The following is a 27405-nucleotide window of genomic DNA, read 5'->3' as shown; positions in this document are numbered from 1 at the left end:
GATGAATCATGGAAGAGAGTGAAACCTTGTAGAAAAGACGGTGGAGAACACCAGTCAGCCTACTGAGAGACTCGGCTCCGAATCGGCTGTAGAAGACACTGTCGACATCCATCATAAATAGATAGTCTGCTTCATTACGGATCTGCAAATATTACAGATGACATTTGTGATTATGCAATATTAAAGGGATATTCCAATGTAAGTTTAATCCATCGTCTAACACACCGTGAAACTGTGTTAGACTTCCTCTCGAGAGATAAAGTTTGCAGACCGCTAGCTAACGTAGTTTTAGCATCCTCAGAGACGACCGCACGACAACATTACACTGCAGTAAATGGGTCCAAATATAAAAAACGCCATCAAAAAGCCACAAATAATGCTCAGAACAACACCAAACTTCAGCAACATTAGAAATAGGGTCCAGGCACATATTTTGAGGCATCAAACATTTGATATCATTGCCGGATTTGTCGGACAACTGAATTGCAATGCAATGTAATGTAATGTCGTGCAGTCGTTTATGAGGATGCTAAAACTACGTTAGCTAGCGGTCTGCAAACTTTATCTCTCGAGAGGGAGTCTAACACAGTTTAACGGTGTGTTAGACCATGGATTAAATTTACACCGGAATATCCCTTTAACAAGAAATAAGATGACAGAGCTGTTGAATCTTTTCTGTTTTTGTCTTTGTAAGAGCTGAATGTTGATGAGCTAGTAAAAACCAAGCAGTGATGATCCTAAAGCTTCTTCATCTTTTACTTCTTACCTGCTTGTCAATGGCGATGGATGCCCATTTCATCCGGCCAAGTACTACGTCCTGCCAGCGGGTGGCACTGGGGATATCGAGTAATGAGATCTTCCGCCCCTCACCAAGATCAATCTGACAGGCCATAAATGGATTAATTATAAATGAAATCTACAAGCACTGTTAATTTGATGTGTTTGTAGCCGAAAATGTTGAGGCAACAAAAAAAACAACAACAACAAAATACTGGTTTTTTTTTCAAAAATGTGGATTAAACCACATTCAAAAAAGTAAACATGATGTAAGAAAATTACATAGTCTTCCTCTTAGTGATCAAATGTGTTGTAAGGACAGGAGGAGGAAGGGAGAATGTCACATTGCTTGAGGTGTCACAAGAGCCAAGGGGGGGGGGGGGCACATACACAAGTTTATATAAGATGACATTTGCTGACATTTTGCCCATCTGTTAAATCAAAGTGTCACTGTCCTGGGAAGACAGGATACACCCAAATATCAAAGAGTCATTATTATGTAAAGAAAATGTTTTATGACTGTTGTAAATGAAGATAACCTCCTGTTTGATTCTGTACTTAAGGGATAACAATTCAGAGTTCGGGAGAGAACGCTTTTGCCTTCTTCTCCACGCTGCGTGTTATTAAAGAGATCTGATTCATATGCCGAAGTCTGAAGTTCTTCGGAGACTTAGCAACTCTCTACCTCACAAAGGAGAATATCCACTACAGTGATAACGCCTTGTATCTGCTATACCATTATATACAAAACACTTGTGTCCTTCCTTCCTTCCTTCCACCCTTTCCTTCTCTCCTTCCTCTTGTCAGTGGTAGTTTAAACAGCATCCTCTACTTCACTGTGATAATATACACGACCTGTGTACTTTACTCTGCAAATGAAACTGCATTTTGAACTCTGAAGAATAGTTATGTGTGAGGTATCTGGAGGGCACCACATTCTGATCTACTTAGTTTAGATTCAATCATGACTGATCTACTTAGTTTGGATTCAATCATGACTGATCTACTTAGTTTGGATTCAATCATGACTAATTGATTTTCATTGTGTGAGTAAAGGTCCAGGGGTTGGCTTCTGACCGCGAGGAGGTCAAAGGTTAACAGACCATAAATTGTTTAACTGAGTTTGACCTGCATGCCAAATGGTGGGAGATGCCTAAAACAGGTCAACTCCTCTTTTAGTCTATTGGATAATTTGGCAAAGGGACCAATCAGAAGAAGTGGGTGTACGTGACAAGAACGAGGGGGGTAGCACTTGGTAGATCTCCTAAGATCGAAGGCTGAGAGGAGTTCTGGTAGGGCAGAGGGTGAAGCATTTTGGCATTGCTTTTTCCATAGATTTGATAATATCAGAAAGCGGACGCTTCTTATCCGGACGCAGGGCTCAAGATTCTGTTTCAATAAAGATTGCTCTATCATTCCACCCAGCCTTGCCTCCGCAGAATTCTTTTATCATCAAACTCCATGCCGACTCATTGGAGGAGGAAAGCCCAGATGTTGTTTTTGCACAACATCAGCCTCTTTCTTTAAGGTGGCTAAATCTGTCTGGAGGTTTCTGCATCACAACAAAGGAATGGTTGGCTAAACAATTTATCGATCTCAGAATTTTGTATGTTTTAACTGTTGAGTTCCGAGCTTTCCCGTACATCGGCCTGAAGTCTAGCCTCCTCAAACGTTTCCTGAGATGCTGCTCCTCAGAGCCCTTCACTACTGAGATAAAGGAAATAAAACCCACACTGTAACTGTTACATCAAAATGATGATTACAATGATTACATTTAAATAAACACAAAATCATGGCACACCATCCCCTCCCATCTTCTCTGCCATTACAAAATCATCATACATTTTGTTCTTGCATAGTTTTTCTGTTACTTGCAGCGCTACAAAGTAATGCGTTACTGTAAGTCCACTACTTTTAGCAGTAACGAGCATGCAACAAAATATATTTTTTAATCAAGTCACGCAATTACAATTACTAAAATTTAAATGAGTTTGTTACTCGCGTTACTCTCTTTTGGGAAAAATGAACGCTTACAGACAAGAAGACAGTGTTACACCATTCCTGTTTGGCTCCCGGACCGTGGTCGGGAAGCCCAGGGGAGATGATTTCCTCCAGGGCCGAAGTTTGTGTTTACCTTCTGGGTGAACCCCCTTTTAAGCTGGTCGGGAAATAATAACAGGGAGCTTTGCTGTATCTTGTGGAGCTGTTGCCTTTATTCCACAGGCCTACTTTAGCTGCTTCTGATCTAACAGCGCAGGACCTTATGGTGATGCAATGATACACAAATCGAATCAATCAATCAGCATTAAACAACAGCATGGCCAATAGTGCGGTTGAGTGAGCTTTCACTCCTGGAAGTATGGACATTATTTTTCACTCATCAAAAAAAGACAAAAATGTAGTGCTGAGTTGGCATTTATGTACAGGTGTAAAGAACCTATCCACATCAAAGAGAAGCTGTGTTATAAGTTTTGCACTACTGCTTGATTTGAAGGCCTGTTGCCCTGTTGATTACAATAAATAGGTCTAAAAATTATGTTTATTGTGTTTGACTGTTCAGTACTGTTCATATTTACTTTTAAAAGAAGTAACTAGTAACTGTAACTAATTACTAATTTTCAGTAACTTGCCCAACACTGGTTATTTGTCTCTGGTTGAATTGGTTGAATTTGAAGTCTCAGTTAATCTCTCCCTCAACTTCATAATTTCCTCCTATCTCAAATCTCATATATTGTACACAACACAACTTTAGTAATGCTGCGTGTGGTGTGCCATTTCCTGTCTGGCCTTTTATTACACACCTCGGCTTACTGACAAAGCTACTGTAACTGAGACATTAATGCCATCAGTTACACCTGTTCTTTTCCTGCCAAGTCTTCTGTGAAGTGTTTTTTTTATTATAAAGTATTATGAAGTAACATTATATTGTGGCATGTATTGTTAGATGGTGTTGTTGATGTTTAAGGACAAAACACAATTTACACATGCAAGGTATAACTCACATTGGGGACTTCTTCTTTATGGTCTGTGAAGATGTAGTAAGTGACTCTGAAGCCAACCATAAAGTACTTCTCACCCGTCTGCAGGAAGGCTTCCAGGAAGCGTGTGTATCTGTTCAGGTAGGAAAAAGCAAGCCAGAAGGATAAAACATTAATTTAGGACAAGAAAAGACAAAACAAGAGAAAAATACAATGCAAGAAGATAAGACGCATTTATGTGAAGTAGATCTACTTCACACATTTATGTGAAGTAGATTTACGGTAGGATGAAGATTTCAGCTTGGAGCAGTGGATCGGGTCGAACCTAACTCCCCACAATATCATGTGTGAAAAATCCTGTGCACCTACTTGCCAACAGCAAACACCACCACAGCAATTCTTGGATCCATTTTCTTATAGATTGCATCGATAACCACTGGATCAAAGGTTCCCTCCCAAACCAGAGGAGCATTCCAGTTTGTCACTGAGTTCACATCAGTGCGTCTGCGGAGAACAAAGACATTGTGGATAAAAACATTTTATAGGATTAAATTTTTTCTTTCCTCTAGTTTGGCTCCATGTATGCAATATTCAGTTAGCTGTGACACTTAGCCACAGTTCACTATAACAGATTTGCTTATTTGTGCTCACAAGCTACATGTAATTATTGTCATATATGGTAAGGCAGGTTGCCATTATGCAGTCAGCATCAAAGATTACAGTCTTTAGGTTGCAGACAGTGTAAGTGGATCAATTTGTTTGCCAAACAAAAAAATTGTCTTTACCCGATCAATTAGAAAGTTATCGTGGCCTTATAGTAGCTATTATAATGTGACAGATATTACAAAAAGATTTATATTCCCTAAAATGTCTTATCCGTTTCAGCCGTCCTTTTTAACACACACACACACACACACACACACACACACACACACACACAATATTTGCACCTGGGCTTCAGGGGCACAAAAAATCCATGGAAAAATGCCTATAAAAGCTATAAAGGTCTCACCAAAAGTGACTTCACAGTTGTACACGGACACAAACTTATTTCAGAAGATGATTTGAACATTATTGTTTCTTTAATACATGTGATAGGAGTGCCACAGTGACATGTTCAACTTCTGATATTTTAATCAAAGGTTGTCACAGGGATTATTCCCAGCAGAATAATTTAATATATGGTTTTTAATGACTTACCCTTGCTGTGTGCTTGGCTGAGCATATTTCACCCTGGAAAAAAAGAGAAAAGATCTAAACAAATGTAACTTAGTTAAACAAAAGAGGAAATACATGAGGTAAAGTACAAGAGATACAGAAAATAAATGGACTGAAGTAAAACACTTAACATATACGATCCATAAAATGAAACCAGACGACCAGACACCGGAGGAAAGCATCGTCATCCCATGGAGCCGTGTCATGTCAGACCTGCTGTGTGTTGTTTTCCTGAACTACCAGCCGCTCGGCCCTGTGCGGTACGCACACTACACAAGTTGGGTAGGGTCCCTCGAGTTAAGGGCCTCCCTCCCCCTCGTGTCAATGTGTACAACTCAAAGATAAGAGTATGGTACATAACTTGAGAATGTGAGAGTGAATCACATGAACAGCAGTCAGGTAAAATTAACTATTTAGAAACTATTACATTCATGTGTGGGCGGCTGCAGCCCAGTGGGTAGAGCAGGTCGGCTGGTGATCGGAAGGTAGCTGGGTGAAATCCCAGCTCCGGGTTGAGCTGCATGTAAAAGTGTCCTTGAGCAAGATACTGAACCCCAAATTGCTCTTGATGTGCGGCACACATGCACCTTGCATGGCGGCCTCTGCCATCAGTGAGTGCCCTCCGATGAGCTGGGTTCTGGATTCTGCTATCGATCTTACCGGGCTGCGCCGCCACTGTAAACAAACGTACCACACTCGCAAATTTGCGATGACGTCACACACACAAGTTGCTGGAGAGCAGAGATGAGCTGAGCTGCTACGTACGATGCACTGTGGAGAAATGTCGTCCCGGCAAAAACGATCCAAAGTCTGGCTGCATTTCACAAAGAAGGACGACACCTCGGGGATCGTCACCTGTAATACCCGTAAGGGGGATCTGTGCGCCAAAGGCGGTAATACAACTAATATGTCCAAGCATTTCGCCACACAACACGGCATTATACTCAAGCAATGCTGTGTGTTTGATGCACTTAGCAGCACCAGTGCTAGCACTATCACAGCAGGTAAAATTAAACAACTGGCTAACGTCGTGTGATAATGATAAAAATAAGGTTAATTTAGCACCACGATTCAGAATTTGTGTCACCAGCTTTCACTTGTGCATTCTGCATTTTCCATCCATGTAATGTAGATGATAGCAGAGGCAGTCAGAGTCAGGCTGCTGCTGGCTCTGGTAGACAGTCTGCAGTTATTTGTTGTTCCTCTTGTTCCTCTATGCCATATGTGTCAAACTCAAGGCCCGCGGGCCGAATCCGGCCAGCCACGTCATTTTATGTGGCCCGCAAGAGCTTAAAAGGTATACAATTGTCGTAAAATAAAAGTCTACACTGCTTTACAGTGTATAGTGTCCATAAACTACATCTCCCACAATGCATGTCGATGACCCGATAACCCGACATGCATTGTGTGACCCGCGAAAAGACCGCGTCCTGCTGCGACTCGAGATCCCAGTGTTTCCATATCAGCGCTTGAGTAAAGCGGATTTCTAAGAAGTGATGGAGAAGTTGTCCACGAATTAAAAGGCAGACTGCAGCTGCAGCAGAATGTGTTCACCAAAGCTACTGCTAAAAGTGATGCAGCAGTGAAAGCTAGCTTTATTGTGGCTGAAGAAATCACCCGAGCATCCAAGTGTTTTTCGGAGGGCGCATTTGTGAAGCGGTGCAAGCTAAAGGTGTGTGAGCAGGTGTGCCCCGACCAGAATCAGACTTTTAACAATATCAGTTTGTCAAGAAACATCGCAGACCGAGTTAAGGAACTAGCAGACAATCTGACAACAGAGCTGGCCGAAGAGTCACGCAGTTACCTACTTTTTCGCAGACAACATGGATAAAGCGCATCTGTCCACTTTCATAAGAGGCGTGAAGGCAGACTTCACCGTTAGCGACGAGCTCTTGGATGTAGCTGCCATGCATGGGACGACGACAACGGGCAGGAACATTTTTGATGCGGTGGAAAGGTCCGTGAGTAAAACTAAATTACCGTGGGACAAGTTGATGGGTTAACTACCGATGGTGCATCTGCAATGTGTGGAGGAAAAACGGGCTTGGTTGGATTAGTGAAGTCATCACACAAGAAGTCCGACATGGTCACAGCTTTCCAGCGAAAACTGCACCTGTGGAGGTCCCAGGTGGAACAGGACAATGTTGCCCACTTTCCTGTCTGTCAAAGCATCTCAGCCTCAGTTCCTGGTGCTTTTTCGTGTGCTCTGTTGGCTGCCAAAGTAAACCACATATTCAGTGTGTTTACAGGTGTATTTGTTCAAATGTTTACTGTATCAAAACCGTCTCTTATTACCCTCTGCAAGGCTGCCTGCTTTTCGTTTTTCTAAAATGCCACACATGTGACACATGTTCTAGCAGCTCAGAATTATTTGTGTGCCATAGTTCTGCCCAACTCAACAGTGACAAAAACATTTTGAACAAAGTTGATGTAATAACTTGTGTGTGATCATATTTGGCTTATCTTTGTTATTAATTTGAAAAGTTTGATTTGTGATTGATGGAGTAATGGTGGGTTTCTTAACCTTATAAATGAAAGGGACTAGTTATAATTACAGAGCAATGTGCTTAAATATATTTTTTACATTTATGTAAATGCTTGTTCAATATTTGTACAGTTGAATAAATAATAATTAAATGCAAAGACACTTATTTGTTACAATATTTTACGGAGTAGTTACATTCATACAGTCTTAAGGTTACAACTGGTCCTTTAAGGGCAACCATAATGTTGATGTGGCCCGGGCTGAAAATGAGTTTGACACCCCTGCTCTATGGGATTATCCTTAGCCAATAGCCACTTGACTTGTGAACTCATTTTACTCATTTTAGTATTGTTTATTTGTTTATTTATTTATTCTAATAAACCAGGTTGTATTCTTATCAATATACATCCCTAATCAGGTGTGGAGAAAAATATTCACATCTTTAACTTCAGTAAAAGTACCAAAACCACACTGTGAATGTTTGGGGTTGTCCAATATGGCTTTTAAAGGGCCGATACTGATTATTAGAAATCAAGGGGACGGAATTAATTATATTAATTTGCAGTAAAAATTAAACTCTTTGTGTCAAAATTTGAACAACCAATGATCAATTTTTTGCTACTTTTTACTTTCTCTCCACTACATTTGTTTGGTAAATTTAGTTACTAGTTAATTTGCAGATCCACATTAAGTACAGTGCTTGTTGTCAGTTATACAGAGTGGTGCAGGGAAGACACTGGTTTTTAGGCCTGCCTGGAAGCATCGCCCTCGTTCCTTCGACTATCAGTGTATTGGAATTTTTTAATTGGACTTTCTATTATTTTGGTTGAAAATAATCTCTGTGACAAACACATGTGTTTGATACTCACACTTGACACATGTTCAGCAAGACAATGAAGACCACTTTTGTGATTTTTAAAGATTTAAATTAAATCGCTAGCAGTACAAAAGCTGATGTAAGGCTATAAACAGACAACATCTCATGATTTAAACACCACCACCACTAAACATCCTACCACACAATTACATACACATTTTTTACTGACTGATTAGAATAAACTGATTATTAGAATAACAATAGCTTGCAACTAAAGTCTGCCTGTAAAGAACGACTAGTGAGAAGATGAGTCTCCTATTCGGTGTTTGATGTCTCTGACAGCTTGTGTTGTCTCATTTAGCAACTTGTTACCAACCGCCTCTTTTTAAGACACATAAGCGCTCTATACATTCAAAAAAACAAAATCTTTGAGACGAGGGAACCATAAATGTGAACATGCTAAATCTAATAGTACTAATAATTGCACCTCTCTATTCCACCAGTGGTTACTGATTAATTATTCCATGAATATTGTTTGTTTATGCCAGGTTCTCTTCTATATAGATCTGCCTGTTTTTTCATCAGATGGAACATACTGTTCTAAAGGAGGGAGGATTGTATTGGAAGCACTATGGGTGTCACTTGTGACTGTGAAGGCCCCAGGGAGATCAGGACCAGCGCTGCTGAAAAGTCATTTGCTTGTTTTGTCCATTTATCCATCCCTCCACTTACTGTTCATGGGCAGGGCAGCAGCAGGCTTGAAGGTTGTGCTTTTCTTTTGTATGACAGAAGCGCTACCTGCACTGAACATGTGCTTCCCTTGTACAATAATATCCAATATCTCCTGAGTACACTGCAGAGAGGTTTTTAGTTTCGAGGTAACATCCAGGGAAGTGAAGCTGAAATTGTGTAGCCAGCATCTGGGGGCAGCAGCAGAGGTGCAGTAACGTAAGTTTACTTTTATGACCCTGTAGATGATCCATTTACAGGTCAAAGGTGTGAACCTGAGTCATGGCAAGTGTAAATTGGAGCTGTATTTGGCCCAGCTGTTCCTCTCTGTTAGCACTCTCACCCGTAATTCATTGTGAGGTCTCCAATCTTCCAGCTGCCCTTCTCCTGGCACTCTGTTGGCCCCACTATGTCTTCCATAACCTTTGCCATTATAGACTTCACATCTGGCTCTGAGCCTTCATTACATGGCTGGCAGAAGCTTGAAAAGGAAACACAACAATAATTCATAATATGACAGGATTCACATGTTAAAATGGAAATAAAAAAGGTGTGTAGTTTGACAAAATGCTGCCCTATAAATCTTTAGGGAGTGACAGGCTTAATAAGTAACTTCAAAGAGTGTGTTTAATTTGAAAAAGTAGCTTAATATTAACTCCAGTCAGCAGCTGTGTTATTGTGTGACAAGTGGGTGGGTGTTTGTTTTGTGGGAATCTGTGCATACTCTCTTTGAGTTGTTGGTTTAATGGCTTCAACTCCTTTAGTGTGTTGGTTAGTCTGATGCTCTGTTGCATGTATTTGAATTGATATGTACTTTCAGTCTAACAGAAGACTTACCTGAAGGTGGAGGAGTCATACCCTAAGTCAAGATATAAAAAAGCATAGATCCCCCTGTGAAGACATACAAGTACAAGTTAACCAGAGAACGGCCAGTAAAAGTGTATACAGCGGTAGTTAGCACCCCAGAAAACATAAACAAAAAGTAAAAATATGCAAATGTGTTTGAAAAGATTAAAGGTGTTTTTAAGAGAGCCATCACAACGGGCAGACAAGTCTTGGTTTCCCTGGTGGGACATGACATACAGTGATTAAAGCTCCTGAGGGTACTCTCCAGGAAGGATTCAGATAATCAGATTAGGATTATCATGTTTTATTTTTTGTCTTACAATGCTTTTCCTTTAGCTTGAGTTGTGATGAGTTTGGTGTAGTGTTGCACGGTGAACCAATACGAGAAAGGTACCGCGGTACCCAGCCGTTAAAAACAATACTTTTTCACGTTTTATTAGTATCGGTACTTTATGAACTTTGTGCAACAGCGGGGCAGCGTGTCTGTGTGCAGCTTCTCTCTGCTTCCTCACTGCCTGCAGACAGAGTGGGCGTGGTTTTACAGTGACAGACAGTCACAGAGCAGAGCGAGACAGACATGGCTGAAAGTGGCATGAGTGCATCTGCTGACCGTCCTAAGCAAACAAAAAGCAGACGCACGGAGCGAAATATGGAAATATTTTGCTTACGTTGCGGACAGTAAGGGCAAGCCCACGGACACCACAAAGCCCGTCTGTAAACGATGCTTTAAATCCGTAATGACCAAGTATGCTGATAAACAACACCACTTATAAATGATCTATTCTAAGTCAATCAGTACTAGTAATATAATCATAGCATGTACATTTTTGTCAATCATTTATGATATATATTGTCATTTATATTATTAGAAAATGGTCTGATTAGAGCACAGACCTCCACCTGGTCTGGGTCATTTGTGTTGTACTAATGTAGTTTGCAGGCTAATAATCCAGGTTTTGAATTGTATCAACATGAAATGCAAATTGCAAATTTCCCTTGTGGGATGAATAAAGTATTATCCTATTTTATGAATTGCCAGACTTACAGTTAATGTCATTTATTTATTTCTATGCTGAATAAAATTGAAGTTAATGTGCTGTCAATTTTTTTTTCTACAACAAGCACTCAGCTTTTAATGAAAAATCAGGTTATTTAATAATCTCTGAGAGCAAACAAGACAAATGAACAAAACAAGAAGACACTTGTCTTCTTGGATACAGAGATGCTTGTAACCACATTGGCAGCTAAGTTAAACAGCTGCATAATCATTTAATTGTTGTTATAACAGTTTAAGTAGCTATAAAGCTCAGCAGCTTTTACGAAAATATATATTTTTATTTTGACTTTTTAAGTTGAAGTGTTTTAATTAATAAAAAAAGTTCCACATTCTGTCATCTAATATTTTATTCCATTACTTTTGATGAATTTTTAGTTGTCCGCCGTGGCATCGTTTCAATATCCCTATCGAGATAGTTTAGGCAGGTATCGTACCAAAGTCATAATTTTGGTATCGTGACAACACTAGTTTGGTGTTACTTTTTGCCTTATTGTCTTCTTCTTTAAAGAATTTGTGCAATACCACTGTGGTAAATACAAATCCCAGATCTATTACAATTTGTCAGACATAATTAAGTGCTATCTACAAATAAAACTCATCACGTAAGATTTTTCATGTGTTGAAAACTTGAAGTAAACATGTTTGTAACTCTGTGATCCTACCCTCTCACTGAGGTGACATAGTGTAGAAACAAGGGATGGGGGGTGGAGTGGCTGAGACAGAGACACCCTTCAATCTATTACAAGCCACTTTTCCATCAAAATGATTTTAAAGGCTTTTATGTTAGGGTAAAAAAGTTACGTAATGTTGCTTTAAGACACTGTTTGTGTGTGTGTGTGTGTGTGCTGTGTGTGATAGAGATATTGTGTGTAGGTGTTATTTTTCAAATAATTTGAATTTTGTTTGCATAAATTCTCAGTGAGTCAGAATTACAAGGCGTTACAGGTGCAAACTTGGTAAACACTCCTGACATTTTAACAAAGCCTCAACAATGAATTAACCGGTAACTCTTGTTAGGGCTGCAGGCTGGAACAACAAGTGAGCCAGCTACCAACGTGGCAGCACACTGACACTAGTGAATAAACCTCTGTCCTGTCTCTGACTGAATTGAGAAGTCATATGGTCTACTGCTAAGAGGTTGTTCTCACAGCAGCCAGTTTGGTGTCAAAAAGTCGGGTGAACACAGGTGATACCAATAATACTAATTAGGATTCTGTTCCATGTCCGAGTCACAATGCTGCTATTTTGCATGATGGCTGATTAATTAAACCCGCGTTTACCTTCATATTTCATGATGATATGGCTGCTGTGAAAAAGGTCTATGGCAAAATCAAAATTCAAATGTTGGCCAAACAGACGACTAAGATTCTTAGAGATGGTCTTGATATTGTTAGCGAAGGGCCCAATATAGGGACCGACCTCCTTACTATAACAATGAGGACTGATCACAACGACCTCAGCTTTGTCAGAATTGTGATGGAGGAAATCTTGAGACATCCAGTTAGTAAGATTGTTAAGAGGTTATGGCGTTAAAACAAGAAGTACAGCTAGTAAGAAGTGTCACAGGCTGATCGCCCGAACGTTGCATAACAATAACAAGATTGGACCCAGCATTGACCCTTTAAGGAACCCCACATAAGAGAGGAGCATAGGAAGACATGTAGTTGTTGATATGAACATTGCAGTATGATATGATTGCATGCTTTATATCTACAAGGCCCGCTAAATGTTTTACCTTACTATTTAACCAATTTCATCTAATTTAGAACTTGTAATTTGCACACTCGTTCACAAGAGTCCTTGATTTTAAACATTCCCAATGTAAGGACTGAATTTGGGAAGACTGCTTTTCAGGTCTATGCCCCTCAGAAATGGAATGACTTACAGCGTGCTCTTAAGCTAAATCATCTCATTTCTTTAGATAGTTTCCTGTTGTTCAATGTTCTGTTGTCTGATTGTAATTGTAATTTATGATCACATTGTATATGTGTTTTCATGTATTTTGTACTCAGGGCGTCATTGGAAAAGAGATCTTGCGCTCAATTGACCTTCCCTGAATAAATAAAGGATTAATTCATTCATTCATATAATCCATTAAAGCCTTGAGCCAGCCCAGTTCAATAATTTATCAATTAAAATGGCACGATCAGTGGTGTCATTAGTTTATTAAATCTGAAATGGAGCAGTCTCTGTTAAGTGTATGTTTTGGATGGTTTATAGATTAAAAACAAGCCAAAAGCATATCCACAATGAGGGATGTTGTCTAGTTAAACAATGCTCAAGTCTTAACCACTGAGGGACAGAAAAAAAGGTGTGGCCACACTGTTACCACGCATCAAATGCTTGATATTCAATAACACAAAGCAAAACCAACGAACATCAGGGATGGACAGAGCTGAACTGATCCGCCTTGCTCATCCTGCACAGCCAATAACTGGTGTACATGGAAAATACCAGACATGTGACACTAGTTACCACTCTTATCTGGTTCTTCTTGTTCCTACAATCGGATGTTTGAGCCCCATTGTGTAGAATGATGTCTGTGTAGAGATTAGTTTTCACATTTACTGCTGAGAAGTATAAATCTTCACTGTGCTCATGAACATGATTTGTGACATTGCAGGTAATTTCGAAGCCATGGGATAACCAGCAACTAACTGGGTGGAGGATATAACAATTTACCACTGAACCCATTAAGAGGCACACAGTATATGAATTGGACCCTCCATGAGTCATATGATTGCAGATGCCAGTGCCTTCCTAAAGCTTATTTAAGTCATTTAATCTGAAGTTTTCTATTGAACGACTTGGTCATATAAATCCAACAAGGACACTTTAAGAATGAATGGTTTGGTCTACGCTGCTGTTATAGGTTTTACATTTTACATTTTATTGATACCAGAAGCTAAAAGCGAATGTGGGTGCAGACTCAATAAAAGGTGGATAGACATTGTCAACCTGAAGCTTAGAGAGCTCACTTAAACAAATGAGACATCTGCTTAGTGTCCTCTTACACCATGTCAGCAGCTCACACTACTTTCACATGGCCTGGCTGTTATTTACTGTCATCACAAGAGAACCTATCTTTTTGGTTCAGTGCAGCTCACATTTTAACTCGAAGACAAGCAAAGCAGACCAAAATATAAGTCCTGAAAATGAAGCACAATGTTTCAACTATGTGTTTAAATCAAAAACTTCATCATCTTGAATGTAGTTCTTGTCCTACTTGTTTTTAATGAATTGTACATTTTTTATTCTTTTTATGTAATTATTATGCCCCTGTAAAGAACTTTGAGTCGCCTTGTGTCTGAATTGTAATATACAATTTGCCTTGCCTAATTGTAAAATCATTTTAAAAAGACTTTTGGAACTACAGAAATTCATATTTTGTTTGTTTAATAGATATATCTTTCCCCTTCCTTAAAAATAAGATGTAGTAGTGAAGTACAACAAGTGAAAAGGCTTACCCAAAAAGGACAAGAAGAAAGGCAAGAACGATAAAAATGTGGATCCTTGAGTAGGAACGCAGCATATTACCTCCTTTGATTATTTACAAGCTAACGCTGAATCAAACTGTATCTGTAACTAAAACACTACTGCACATCCAAAGTGCGATATCATAGGCAACTGGACTTGTTTTTCAGTATCTTGATGATGTTTCACCTCCTATCCAAATAGGTCCCTCCCTTCTAAATCACTGGAGCGGAGTTTCATGTATCAAACTCTATGTGGGAGTGTCCTTACACCAGGTAGGCAGGTGATAAGAAATGTTTTAGATCACTTCCTTTTCTCAAAGATAGTCATTCCAGTTTGACATAGATGGATTCCTTTACTTCTCTTTCAATCCATCTGTCTTCTCTCTCTCTGCATGTCTGTATTTGATGTTCAATTACACAAAACAAAATGTAATTTATGTTATCAAGTGACACCTTGACCAACAGTTATTAATCTAGGTCTATTTAAAGCAGATATTTCATCAAATTTGGAAACTGGTGTTATTAATAACATTAACAATGACTCTGTTCCATTCAAGTGTCATAAATATAATATAATCCAGTAGTTCTTAAACAGAAAGCATTTAGGCACATCTAGACTGATATGTATTCTCACAACTGTATCTCTTATGAGGGCTACAGGTTGGAACAATTTAAATTGCAAATTAAATGAGCCAGCTACCCACGTGGCAGCACGCTGACACGAGTGAATAAGCCTCTGTCTGTGTGACATCATTATGGCACACTGACTCAGTGAAGTTAAAAATGGCAAAACTATAGTTTGAGTCTTAAATCCCTCCAGAGACCACATTAAGCTACATTCTGGTCAACACCTTGGTGAGTTTCATTCTGCTTCATCTGTTGATATTATACCAGCTGAAGAGGCATGTTGCGCAACCTCTCTTGTGTATGATTCAGGTCCACCTGAAACCTGTCGTCTTCCCAAGTTCAGTCTCTGAAATCACTGCTCCAGAAATACTCAGAAGTATTCAGTAAAAACACAGAGGACTATGGCCGCACAGGCATAATCAGGCATCATATTGTCACTGGGAATGCCACACCAATAAAACAGAGAGCTTACAGAGTAACACCAGAACAGAGAGCTGAAATACAGACTCACGTAGAAAACCTGCTGAAAGCGGATGTCATTGAAGAAAGCTCCAGCCCCTGGGCTTCGCCAGTTGTTTTGGTGCACAAGAAAAATGCCACGTGGCGTTTCTGCCTGGACTACAGAAAACTCAACGTAGTGACAATCAAAGATTCCTACCCTCTTCTCAGAGATGTTGAAACACTGGATGCTTTGTTGGGCTCTGCTTGGTTTTCCACAATGGACCTTCAACATGGCTACTGGCAAGTTGAGCTGGAGGAGACAGACCATGAAAAGATGGCATTCACAACAGGCAGTGGACACATTTCAAAGTTATGCCAATGGGACTCACTAACGCCCCAGCCACATGCCAACGCTGGATGGAAATGGTACTACAGTTTTCCTCAATTGTTGACACACAAAAATTGGTATTTGAGACACAATGACCACAACACGTAACTCATGCACCAACCCCCTGAACCAATTCTGCTAAACTAGAAACACAATTCCTGCTTTACACTCAAATTGCAGCTCTAAAACCCTTTTTTCAAAACACTACACACAATTTTCTGCATTTGGCACAATTTTCATGAAGAAAATCTCTTGTTTTCACAAGGAACACTCTGTCTTTCAAAAGTCTAAAGTGAATTGCCCTACTATGCATACTGACTCATTACATGGGCAAACACCTGGACACCCTACCCAACACACTCATTCCACCAGATCAGCTCAGGTATGTTGTCATTTGCGACAACATAAGTTTCCACTGGGCTGCTCTTGTTCATAAGTGGTTCACTGCCCAACCACATTTTTTAGTTGTTTATCTCCCTCCATATTCTCCATTCCTCAATCCTATTGATAATTATTTTCTGCCTGGAGATGGAAAGTGTATGACCGAAATCCACAAATGCATCTACCCCTTCTCCAAGCTATGGAAGACGCATGTGGTTATATAGTAGTTGGTGCTTTTCATGGCTGGATTCACCATGCTAGACGATATTTCCCCTGCTGCTTGGCCAGGGAAAACATGGCTTGTGACGTGGATGATGCGCTATGGCCAGACCGAAACAGAGGAGAGCATGCTGCACAGTTTTTTTTGTGTCTTTTTTACTGTAACTGTGTACAGTAATTTATTCTGTTGTTTTGTAGGTAGACCGTATATTGTTGTATGTGCAACTTTGTGTTGGTTGGGATGTACACTGTGTACATTGTTTTTGTGGGAAAAATTAAATATATCTGTTACCATGTATTTGTGTGTTCTGAGTATAAAAACAATATTCTCAAATATTTTACAACACACTTATGTATGTACTGACTGTATTAAGTGTAACACTGAACGAAAAATGCCTAAGTCATTATGATGGATGAAGAAGTGTTTTCCATTCAGCATAGTGTTTTACATTGAGCACATCAGTGTTCAACTGGTTCTACAGTTTTCTCGATTGTTTACACACATTTTACAGTTACTGTAAAAACAAACCAAACCAAAATAAAAAACTATGCTGCATCCTCTCTTCTGTTTCGTTCTGGCCACAGCACCTCATCCGCCTCACAAGCAATGTTTTCCCTGGCCAAGCATCTGGGGAAATATCGCCTAGCATGGCGAATCCAGCCGTGAAGAGCATCAACTGCTATATCTACACATGCTTCTTCCATAGCTTGGAGAAGGGGTATATGCATTTGTTGATTTCAGTCATAAACTTTCCATCTCCAAGCAGAAAAAAAAACCTCAACTGGATTGAGGAATGGAGAATATGGAGGGAGATAGACAACTAAGAAGCGTGGGTGGGCAGTGGGTAATCGCTGCACACATCGTGATGTTCCCTCCACGCTGGCCAGGAACTTCAACAATGGCATGCTGGCTGATGACATTCCTTCCCCTCCTTCGTCTCTTCGTGAGATTGAATCCAACCTCATCAATGAAGATGAACTGGTGCTCCACTGCAGCCACCTCTAGCTCAAGGACTCTCTGAAACACACATGACAATATCAGAAATAGACATGGCGTGGTCACGATTGTGAAGCACAATCATTATGATTACAATACTGAAGTATGTATATTTTATACAGTGTTGAGAGTATGCATCAATTGTGGGATTGTACAGGACTCACTTGCACATAGTTATATCGCAATTCTTTGACTCTTTCTGAATTGCGTTCAAATGGCACCCTGTAGACCTGCTTCATCCTCAGATTATTTCTGTGCAAGACACGGTCCAGTGTTGATAAGCTTACCCTATCAATATTTTGAAATATCTCATTGTTTTTTATTATTTTTCTTTGTATTTGCCGTAATTTTATGGCGTTATGTTCTAGGACCATGTTCAGGATTTCAGTTCAGTTCAGTTCTGCAATAAAAATAGTAAAATACTGTAAATACTGTGTAGGAATACAAAGTAGGAATACATTTCCCAAATACTTAATAATAATAATAATAATAATAATAATAATAATAATAATAATAATAATGATGATAATAATAATAATAATAATAATAATAATAATTCATTTAATCTATATAGCACTTTTCAAGGACCCAAAGTGGCTTACAGAGATAGGTACAAAAAATAGCAATCTAAGAATAACAAAAGCAATAGTGGAGCGTGGAGTAGATAACAGTGGTACAGACAAACAGACAAAACAGGTACAATAGTAGTCGAGAGGTGGGAGGGATGGATTGAAGAGCGGTGGGGGGGGGGGGGGGCTGATGAGTGAGGAGAGAGGAAGGAGAGTGTAGAGGGGCGGGTCAGGCGGAGAGAGCAGGAATGAAGCTGGTTATGGGTAGGGGAGATCATAGGCTTGAGAGAAGAGGTAGGTTTTTAGGCGGGATTTAAATGTGGTAACTGAGGGAGAGTCACGGACTGGTTGGGGGAGAGAGTTCCACAGTCGGGGTGCAGTTCTGGAGAAGGCTCTGTCTCCAAAGGTTTTGAGTCTGGATGGTGGTATAGTCAGAGTGAGAGTGGAGGAGGATCAGAGGGCTCGGGAAGGGCGATGGGGGATAAGGAGGTCAGACAGGTAGGGTGGGTCCAGGTGATGGAGAGCTTTGAAGGTCAGGAGGAGTATTTTGAAGTCAATGCGTTGTTTGATAGGGAGCCAGTGGAGGGTGTAGAGAACGGGGGTGATCTGTTCACAGGACCGGGTGTGAGTGAGGAGGCTAGCAGCGGAGTTTTGGATCGTTTGGAGTCTATGGAGGGAATGAGAGGGGATGCCAGTGGGGATGGAGATGCAGTAGTCAAGACGTGAGGAGATGAAGGTGTGGATAAGGGATTCAGCGGCGGGGGGAGAGGCAGTGTCTGATTTTGGCGATGCGGTGGAGGTGGAAGTAGGAGGTCTTGACAGTGGAGCTGACCTGGGAATCAAAGGAGAGAGTGGGGTCCAGGATAACGCCAAGGTTGCGTGCCAGGGGGGAGGGAGAGATGATCAAGTTGTCAATGGTGAGTGAGATGGGTCCAGTTTTGTTAAGAGTGGATTTGGTGCCAAAGAGGAGGAGCTCTGTTTTGTCACTGTTGAGTTTGAGGAAGTTCTGAGACAGCCATGTTTTTATTGTAGAGATGCAGGTTTCGATGTGGTTGAGGGGAGGATTTTGGGTGGGTTTGGTGCGAATGTAGATCTGGGTGTCATCAGCATAACAGTGGAAGTCGAGGTTGAGTTTGCGGATGATGTGTCCAAGGGGGAACAGGTAGCAGATGAAAAGAAGGGGGCCGAGGACTGAGCCCTGATGGACCCCCTGCGTAACAGGAGAGAGGGTGGATGTGTTGCCAGAGAGGGAGACAAACTCGTGCCCTCGACACCCTGCTGGCGCAGCCTTTTACAGTTTTTGCCTAATGCTTAAACACTAAAAGTGGTTGCTATGCCCAAAGCATCACAACCTCTATCTTTGGTGACCATGCCCTAAACAAAAGCACCAACCCTGCAAACACAATACATGCTTTGAAGTTCAAACACAGTTCAAAGTTTGAACTGTGTTTGAAATTCTCCAACACACTTTTTGCAAAACGCTACACACTGTTTTTTACAGAAGACACATTGTTCAAAAAGGAAAACTCATGCAATCATTGGGAAAACACATCTATTTAAAATACAAAACACAACTTAAATTGGAATAGCACACAGACTCACACACATGAAAACATTTAAAATCTAATTGTAGACCAATCAGTCTAAGCCATAGCACTACAAATACACCTGATGTGAGCTCAGCTCCTTTGTGCCAACTTTGGAAACGTGGAGGCAGAAAGAGGAAGAGGGAGAGTAAGAGCAGCAGTAGGACGAGGAAGAGGACTAAGAAGGAGAGCAGGCAACATTGACACTGCATCACCTCTCCATCCTCGGTCCCTACAAAACAGCCCTCATTATTCGCTTTCTGGACACACTTGTCCAGGCGGGCCAGAGCAGCCCCAGTTTGTTGTCTTCTGGGATAATGTCAGTTTCCATCGGGCTGCTCTGGTCCGGGACTGGTTCATCAACCATAATAGATTTATTGCACTCAACTTGCCACCATACACCCCATTTTTTTGAGGAATAGACACCTTTATTTGACAGTAGATAGACAGGAAAGGGGAGAGAGAGGGAGTATGACATGCAGCAAAGGTCCTCTGGCTGTATTTGAACCAGGGTCCACTGCATACGTGGCACGTGCTCTAACCACTCGACTACCTGCGTACCCTATACACCCCATTTTTGAATCCAGTTGAGGAGTTCTTTTCAGCATGGCGCTGGAAAGTTTATGACCTTCAGCCACATGCCCGCATGCCTCTTCTACAAGCCATTGAAGAGGCATGCGGCGACTTTGAGGTGAGGTCCATACAGGGTTGGTACGGCATGCAAGGTGATATTTCCCCCGTTGCTTGGCAAGGGAGGACATTGCCTGTGATGTGGATGAGGTGATGTGGCCAAATGCCAACAGGAGACAGGATCCATAGCCTAAATGTCTTCCAATCATTCCCTTACAACACTATGTTTTGTAGATAATTCTAGTTGTACCATGTCTTTTTTTTTTTTTTTTTTACTTTTGCAAAAACCTGAGAAACAAAAACAACATCTGAAGTGTCTCCATTTTGTTTTTATGTGTCTAGATCAACTGTAGTGGATCAATCTTTCAAAAAAAATAAAATAAAAAAATGTATGTGACTTTTAAAGTCAAAAACCATCCAAAGTACTGAATACAGCTGTGTTTTGCATAAAGCACATCTGTGTATTGTTGCTGCTAGGAAAGAGTGCAAACAAAGGTGCAGGTGTTTACAGTTTTTATTGATTGCTTTGACCTGTTTAAACAAGCTGGAATCCACTCAGTTTTCATCATCACTGTCTCAGCAGAGCACAAGACACCTCTTGCAAATGTGTTAACCCTTTCTCATTGAATTGACACATTTTCCCCACCCTTTTGCAGAACAGTTAACACGGATGTCATTCAAGCAGTCCAAACTCCATTGTTTTAGCTATGGTAACCAAACAGAAACCATCTGTTCCTAACTATTAGAAACTACCTACATCAGTATGAAATCACTAAAGCACCTGTTTGACACTCCGAAACACAAATCTTCAATGAGCAATCAGTCTGCAGGCCTTAAAAAGTGCAGCGGCTGTGTTGTTCTTTGCCAACATGGATTGAAGAGGTCTAAGGCAGATATGAGTGAGAAATAGGTGCAGAGGAATGTCAAGGTTGGATGGCATGCAAGAAGATTTTTCCCTTGGTTCATTGCAAGAGAGGATAATGAATGTGATGTGGATGAGGCCATGTGGCCCCATCGTCAAGACAGAAGAGACTGAGTATCAATAGTGGCTATTTCTTATACAGTAATAGATTGTTATACTTTACTGTAATATTTTATATCTTTAACTTCTTTTCTATGTTTTAAAACAGGTCAGTTGCTCAGGAAAATGCTTGCTGTGAAGCTGCAGAAATGTTTTGTGAACTATGAGACTACCAGCTTTCTTATTTTTCTTATACTCTAATAGATTTTATTTTGGTTTCCATGTATTTTGTGTAATATTTACAGTATTTCAGTGTTCAGCCACAGTTAGAAAAAAAGAATCAATGGAATAAAAAAAATGCATCAAAGCATTTCTGATTCTGGATTCAATTCTTTGCAAGACGGCAAATTTGACAACAAATGGCACTGGCATGAAAGCTACGTAGAGTAATGGGTCACAATGACAAGCAATGGTGCACTGATTCGCACTGAGTGCTGTATTTTGTATTTTGTTGCCCATTATGTAATGGTTGATTGGAAGAGCTCATACACTTGTTTGCAAGTTGTGTTGATTGAAGGCAAATTTAGCTTTTGTGGCATATTTTAAATGTTTTGGCACGGTAAGAGCCTTTTGCAAACAAAATGAGTTCTTTTGACCATGAGTGCCACTGTTTCGGCCTGTGTGTTAACTGTTTTGAAAATGTGGAGTTTGAGTTGACTGCTGCATCAAAGCAATCAATAAAAACTGTAATGTTTTGATGCTAAAAACAGTTCTGAAATGGGTTTGTTAGGTTTTGTTTCAAGAGTTTCATTTTGCCGTATAAGTTAGGAGTTTGTCTCCATGTGCTGTGTCTTACTCGACCTGTGTGTTAAGTTATGACACAGTGAGCCAAAGTCTGCAACATGTGTGTAAGCATTCGGCAAAAACTGTAACACAAAAGAGGAGCAAATAACACTAGTAACAAAAATGGATCTGTTAGTGAAGTGACTCATATTCATCTCTCAAATGACCTTATAGTTTGTGTCATTGGTTGTCCACCTCGTTGAATTATATTATAGGTTTAAGAATGTATACATTCACAGCCTAAGCAGAAAGCGGACACACAGGGATGTGTAGTGTTGATAACAGAGAGAGATGAAAGGGAAAAGAAAAATAATTAATAAATCAAATATAAAATATGTACACCCGTGACCCACATGGATAAAGCGGAAGAAAACGAAACGAAACGAAACGAAACGAAATATAAAATATAAAACCAGTTACTTAGAGTATTTCCATATAAATCCTGAGTCATTCACAATAGTAATTGATACCACAAGTTTTAACATAAAGGATATCAAAGGAGTGTCTAATCCCATCCAAATGATAGCGAGCCTGGCTGTAACAAGCTGTATGAGACGTTGGCCTCCCGGAGTTTTCTCTTCACTGGATTGAAAGCGGTACGCTGTCTGCTGACCTCCGGGCTCATGTGTGGAAAGATGTACACCTGGTCTCCTTTGTATGTCAGTCGGCCTTCAGTTTTGCCCAAATCCAGTATCTTCTGTCTGTCCGTGTAACAGTGAAGGCGGAGTGTGCAGTGAGCCCGATCTATAACCACCGGGGAGCTTAAGTTGTCGGCTCCGAGCACAGTGGGGAAGAAATCTGCGAGGAATTTGATCATGTTGTCTCCTTCGGCTCCCTCTGTAATGCCGACCAGCCGTAGATTTTGTCTCCTGCTTCTGTTTTCTAGATCTTGTTGAATCGGAACTATTGAACTAAATGTCCAGGTTGGGACTTAGGGAGAATGGTAAGTGTTGGAGATGTGAGAAGGAAAGGGGCACACTTGTACATATGTTCTACGAATGTGAGATGGTGCACAGCCTCTGGGTGGCTGCTATCCAATGTATCAATAAAGTTCTGAAGGTGGAGTTCAGGGAGGGGCCAGCTTTATGTATTCTGGGTATTTTGCAGAGGAAATCCAGCCTATCCACACAAATACGCACATGGGTGAAGCTAGCTCTCGCAACAGGAAACAGGGTAGTCTTGTGACACTGGAAGTCAGAAGAAAAGATCAGTTTTAAGGAATGGAGAGATGAACTAACCAAGATAGCTTCTGTTGCGGAAATTTTCTGCTCTTGGTGAAGAATGAAATAGAGACTTCTTGCCGGCCGACAAAGTTTTATTTTCTTTGCAAAGAAAAGGTCAATCAACATGCGAGTGGTTCAAAATGAAGAAAGACCCTGAACATCAGGAAACTTGAACATTTATGCCTGAAGAAAAATCCCACCCCTTGGGTGTGTTTTGCGTCCTTTGTCTGCTGTGAGGTCGGCCCCCCTACTCAGAATGTCTTTTCACACTCTTGCCTTTCACAGGTATCAGCACCGACATCCTGGAGTGTGATTGAGGGGTTTAATCAACACAATTTAAAATACAAAAGGGTTTGAGTATATCATGAAACTTGAAAATGCAATTACAAGGTCTAGACCATATGTGTCAAACTCAAGGCCCGCGGGCCGAATCCGGCCCGCCACATCATTTTATGTGGCCCGCAAGAGCTTAAAGGAGTCATCACCTGGTTTTTTACATATCCAGTCCCTCTTGGATCGCTTTGGATCAATTCTTAAAACTTATTAGAAAAAAAAAAAAAAAAAAAAAATCAAACATAGAGCTTGTTCTGACCCTTTTTCCTACCGCGACTTTCTCACGCGAGATTATGCGCGAGGTTTTGACCGGTCCGGATGTGCATTGTATTAATATGTAATGAGGTGCGCGTTGATTGGCCGCAGGAAGGACAGAGCCGTAATGGGGAGCGAGCCTGCATGCACACAGACTCCAAAACATAAACAGCCCCCTGACATGGCGCACACACTAAATGACGAACCTTACGGAATTCAGGCATTTATGTACGAGCCGGAGTCGGAACCCGAACGGGAGAGTGAAGAGGCAGAGACGGTGGAAGAGACACGTTTACAGCAGGATGTCTCTGAATGGTAAATTCTTTTTTTTTCCGTCTTACTTTTCACACTCGTGTTTTACATGTAAGACCTGAGTTTTAATGCTGGCGGTGACGATGTATGGCGTGAAAATGACAGAGAAATAAGCAGATTCGGCGTGCTCACTCAGAAAGTCTGGCTGAGGACGGCTGTGAGCCGATGCTTAATATGCAAGTAGCCTCCTGTGGTAGCGTCACCACAGGAGCAGAGTCAAAATCTCGTGCTTTAGGAACGCGCACTACTGTGCGCTATTCCTGTTCGGAAAAAGAGCCAAAGCGAAAAAAATAAGCCACTTTCAAACTCCAGCTTTTCAGGCAAGTTTCAACAGAGGTCCAACACCAATATGCTTGATTTAACGAGAGAAATTGCGATTTCAGGGTGATGACTCCTTTAAAAGGTATACAGTTGTCTTAAAATAAAAGTCTACACTGCTTTACAGTGTATAGTGACCATAAACTACATCTCCCACAATGCATGTCGATGACTCGATAACCCGACATGCATTGTGTGACCCGCGAAAAGACCGCATCCTGCTGCGAGATCCCAGTGTTTCCATATCAGCGCTTGACTAAAGCGGATTTCTAAGAAGTGATGGAGAAGTTGTCCACAAATTAAAAGGCAGACTGCAGCTGCAGCAGAATGTGTTCACCAAAGCTTCTGCTAAAAGTGATGCAGCAGTGAAAGCTAGCTTTATTGTGGCTGAAGAAATCACCCGAGCATCCAAGTGTTTTTCGGAGGGCGCATTTGTGAAGCGGTGCAAGCTAAAGGTGTGTGAGCAGGTGTGTGAGCAGGTATGCCCCGACCAGAATCAGACTTTTAACAATATCAGTTTGTCAAGAAACATCGCAGACCAGGCCCGGTTCTAGACTGCCTTGATTGGGGGGGCAGTAAGAAATGTTGATGGGTCACCAACTGCTACTGTTTTGAGTGCCATAGGGATGACGTTTTTTTGTATGCCTACCAGTCTATAATGCCAACCCAGACGTAAGAATTGCAGATTCGCCATGGTTCCATCGGCAAAGCTCTAACGGGAATTCTTTTTCTGGATTGACGAAGAAAACAAATTCTGTGGCCAACAAATTATTGATGTCAGGCTACTAACATATTTTCTATTTAAATTTGAAGTTACAATGTAATTGGCATTTTACATTTTAAGCCCACCTCCACCTCCCCGATGTAGGACAACTTTATCAATGCCCAATAACAATTAGTTATCTAATATTAAATGGAATCTAAACCTAAATATTGCGCAACTGGCAGATAGAACTTTTGACGCAAGGAAAGAACACACACTTTTGAGCCCCAGTGATGCTATAAACAACTGCACCAAAACACGGACATATTAATGCTCAACCCCAATGCATAAAAAAAAACTAAATCATCAGAGCCAGCCGTTCCATAATAAAAATGTCTTGCCATCATTTGTTATCCATGTTTACCTCTTCTAGATGAAGCTGCACTTGATTTTAAAAACAAATCAGTCGGTTTGCAGCATTTTTCACCGTCAGCCTACAGTGCTCTCAGATTTCTCTCTCTCTCTTTTCTCTGCTCACCCCTTGTGTCTCTTGATGCCTCCATTCATTTTTTGCTAGCTTAATCTCAGTCAGTTTCCAATTTTCAATCTCCAACTTCCAACAACCACGCAGACACGGTCCACTCGATTCAGTCTTGAAATTCCCAGAAGGCATTGCTTCATTTTAAACTTTTGCAAACAAATAATCAAATAAAAAAATGGAGGTAGATTTGTATTATTTCAAACCATGCACATCTGAATAAGAAATTCACTACAAAACAACGCAGACTGATGTAAAAGTTTGTGACTGTAGAAGGTAACCATGAGTGTGATACAGAGACTTGTATGTGGTATATAACTAGTGATCAAATTGATTTTTCAACAGATGTGAAGGAATTGAAGAGACTAAATTGTAATTTAGCCTTTAAATAACGCTAGATAGGGAACAGAGTGTGTTGTTTAATCCTGTCGGCGGGGGTGGGTGAGGCTCGTGTGACACTTCCCATGCCGCGGAGTCACACTCGGCAGCAGCCGCCGATGGGACTAGGCTACTACTAGCAGTTGCTAGCCGACATGCTAACAACTAACAAGCCTGTAGTGCCCGTAGTATCTAATGTGATGCTAACTGAGAGTAGCTGCTACTGACTGTATGCACGGTACGAGAGAGAGAGACACCGCCTCTGTTGGCAGGAGAGCCGTGGACTGTGATTACTCTGAGCAGCATTTATGGGAATACGTTACAATATTATATATTTGATTTTTTTTTTTTTTTTTTTTTTCGGAATGAAGCAGGGTCGGTTTGGTGGGGCAGCCGAAGCATTTGGCCATGCCCATGCCTAGAACCGGGCCCGTCGCAGACCGAGTTAAGGAACTAGCAGACAATCTGACAACAGAGCTGGCCGAAGAGTCACGCAGTTACCTGCTTTTTCGCAGACAACATGGATAAAGCGCATCTGTCCACTTTCATAAGAGGCGTGAAGGCAGACTTCACCGTTAGCGACGAGCTCTTGGATGTAGCTGCCATGCATGGGACGACGACAACGGGCAGGAACATTTTTGATGCGGTGGAAAGGTCCGTGAGTAAAACTAAATTACCGTAGGACAAGTTGATGGGTTAACTACCGATGGTGCATCTGCAATGTGTGGAGGAAAAACGGGCTTGGTTGGATTAGTGAAGTCATCACACAAGAAGTCCGACATGGTCACAGCTTTCCAGCGAAAACTGCACCTGTAGAGGTCCCAGTTGGAACAGGACAATGTTGCCCACTTTCCTGTCTGTCAAAGCATCTCAGCCTCAGTTCCTGGTGCTTTTTCGTGTGCTCTCATATTCAGTGTGTTTACAGGTGTATGTGTTCAAATGTTTACTGTAATCAAAACCGTCTCTCATTACCCTCTGCAAGGCTGTCTGCTTTTTGTTTTTCTAAAATGCCACACATGTGACACATGTTCTAGCAGCTCAGAATTATTTGTGTGCCATAGTTCTGCCCAACTCAACAGTGACAAAAACATTTTGAACAAAGCTGATGTAATAACTTGTGTGTGATCATATTTGGCTTATCTTTGTTATTAATTTGAAAAGTTTGATCTGTGATTGATGGAGTAATGGTGGGTTTCTTAACCTTATAAATTAAAGGGACTAGTTATAATTACAGAGCAATGTGCTTAAATACATTTTTTACATTTATGTAAATGCTTGTTCAATATTTGTACAGTTGAATAAATAATAATTAAATGCAAA

At 40.8% G+C, this 27405-nt stretch overlaps 1 protein-coding gene and 1 long non-coding RNA gene across 3 annotated transcripts in view; one reads left to right on the top strand and one right to left on the bottom strand.

Moving 5' to 3' along the window:
- Positions 1 to 15971, bottom strand: part of LOC115580400 (globoside alpha-1,3-N-acetylgalactosaminyltransferase 1-like) — a 17274-nt gene extending 1303 nt beyond the window's left edge. Inside the window, exons 1-8 of one of the 2 annotated variants that reach the window (XM_030414694.1) lie at positions 15669 to 15971; positions 9842 to 9895; positions 9348 to 9485; positions 4956 to 4988; positions 4125 to 4259; positions 3780 to 3888; positions 767 to 880; positions 26 to 142 (exon numbers count right to left, since the gene is read on the bottom strand). In XM_030414694.1, coding sequence (XP_030270554.1) covers positions 26 to 142; positions 767 to 880; positions 3780 to 3888; positions 4125 to 4259; positions 4956 to 4988; positions 9348 to 9436 — 597 coding nt within the window. In that variant the 5' untranslated portion in view covers positions 9437 to 9485; positions 9842 to 9895; positions 15669 to 15971. Of the gene's footprint in view, positions 1 to 25; positions 143 to 766; positions 881 to 3779; positions 3889 to 4124; positions 4260 to 4955; positions 4989 to 9347; positions 9486 to 9841; positions 9896 to 14374; positions 14550 to 15668 lie in introns of those variants that run through there. The other variant, XM_030414693.1, reaches the window with a different exon arrangement.
- Positions 5562 to 27405, top strand: LOC115580401 (uncharacterized). The gene is made up of 2 exons (XR_003983857.1): positions 5562 to 5866; positions 26457 to 27405. It is a non-coding gene; the product is annotated as an uncharacterized LOC115580401 (long non-coding RNA).

This window comes from Sparus aurata, chromosome 4, assembly GCF_900880675.1.
Source record: "Sparus aurata chromosome 4, fSpaAur1.1, whole genome shotgun sequence".
Classification (NCBI taxonomy): domain Eukaryota; kingdom Metazoa; phylum Chordata; class Actinopteri; order Spariformes; family Sparidae; genus Sparus; species Sparus aurata.
Note: the sequence above shows the minus strand (reverse complement) of the source record. Positions and strands in the feature narration are given on the sequence as shown.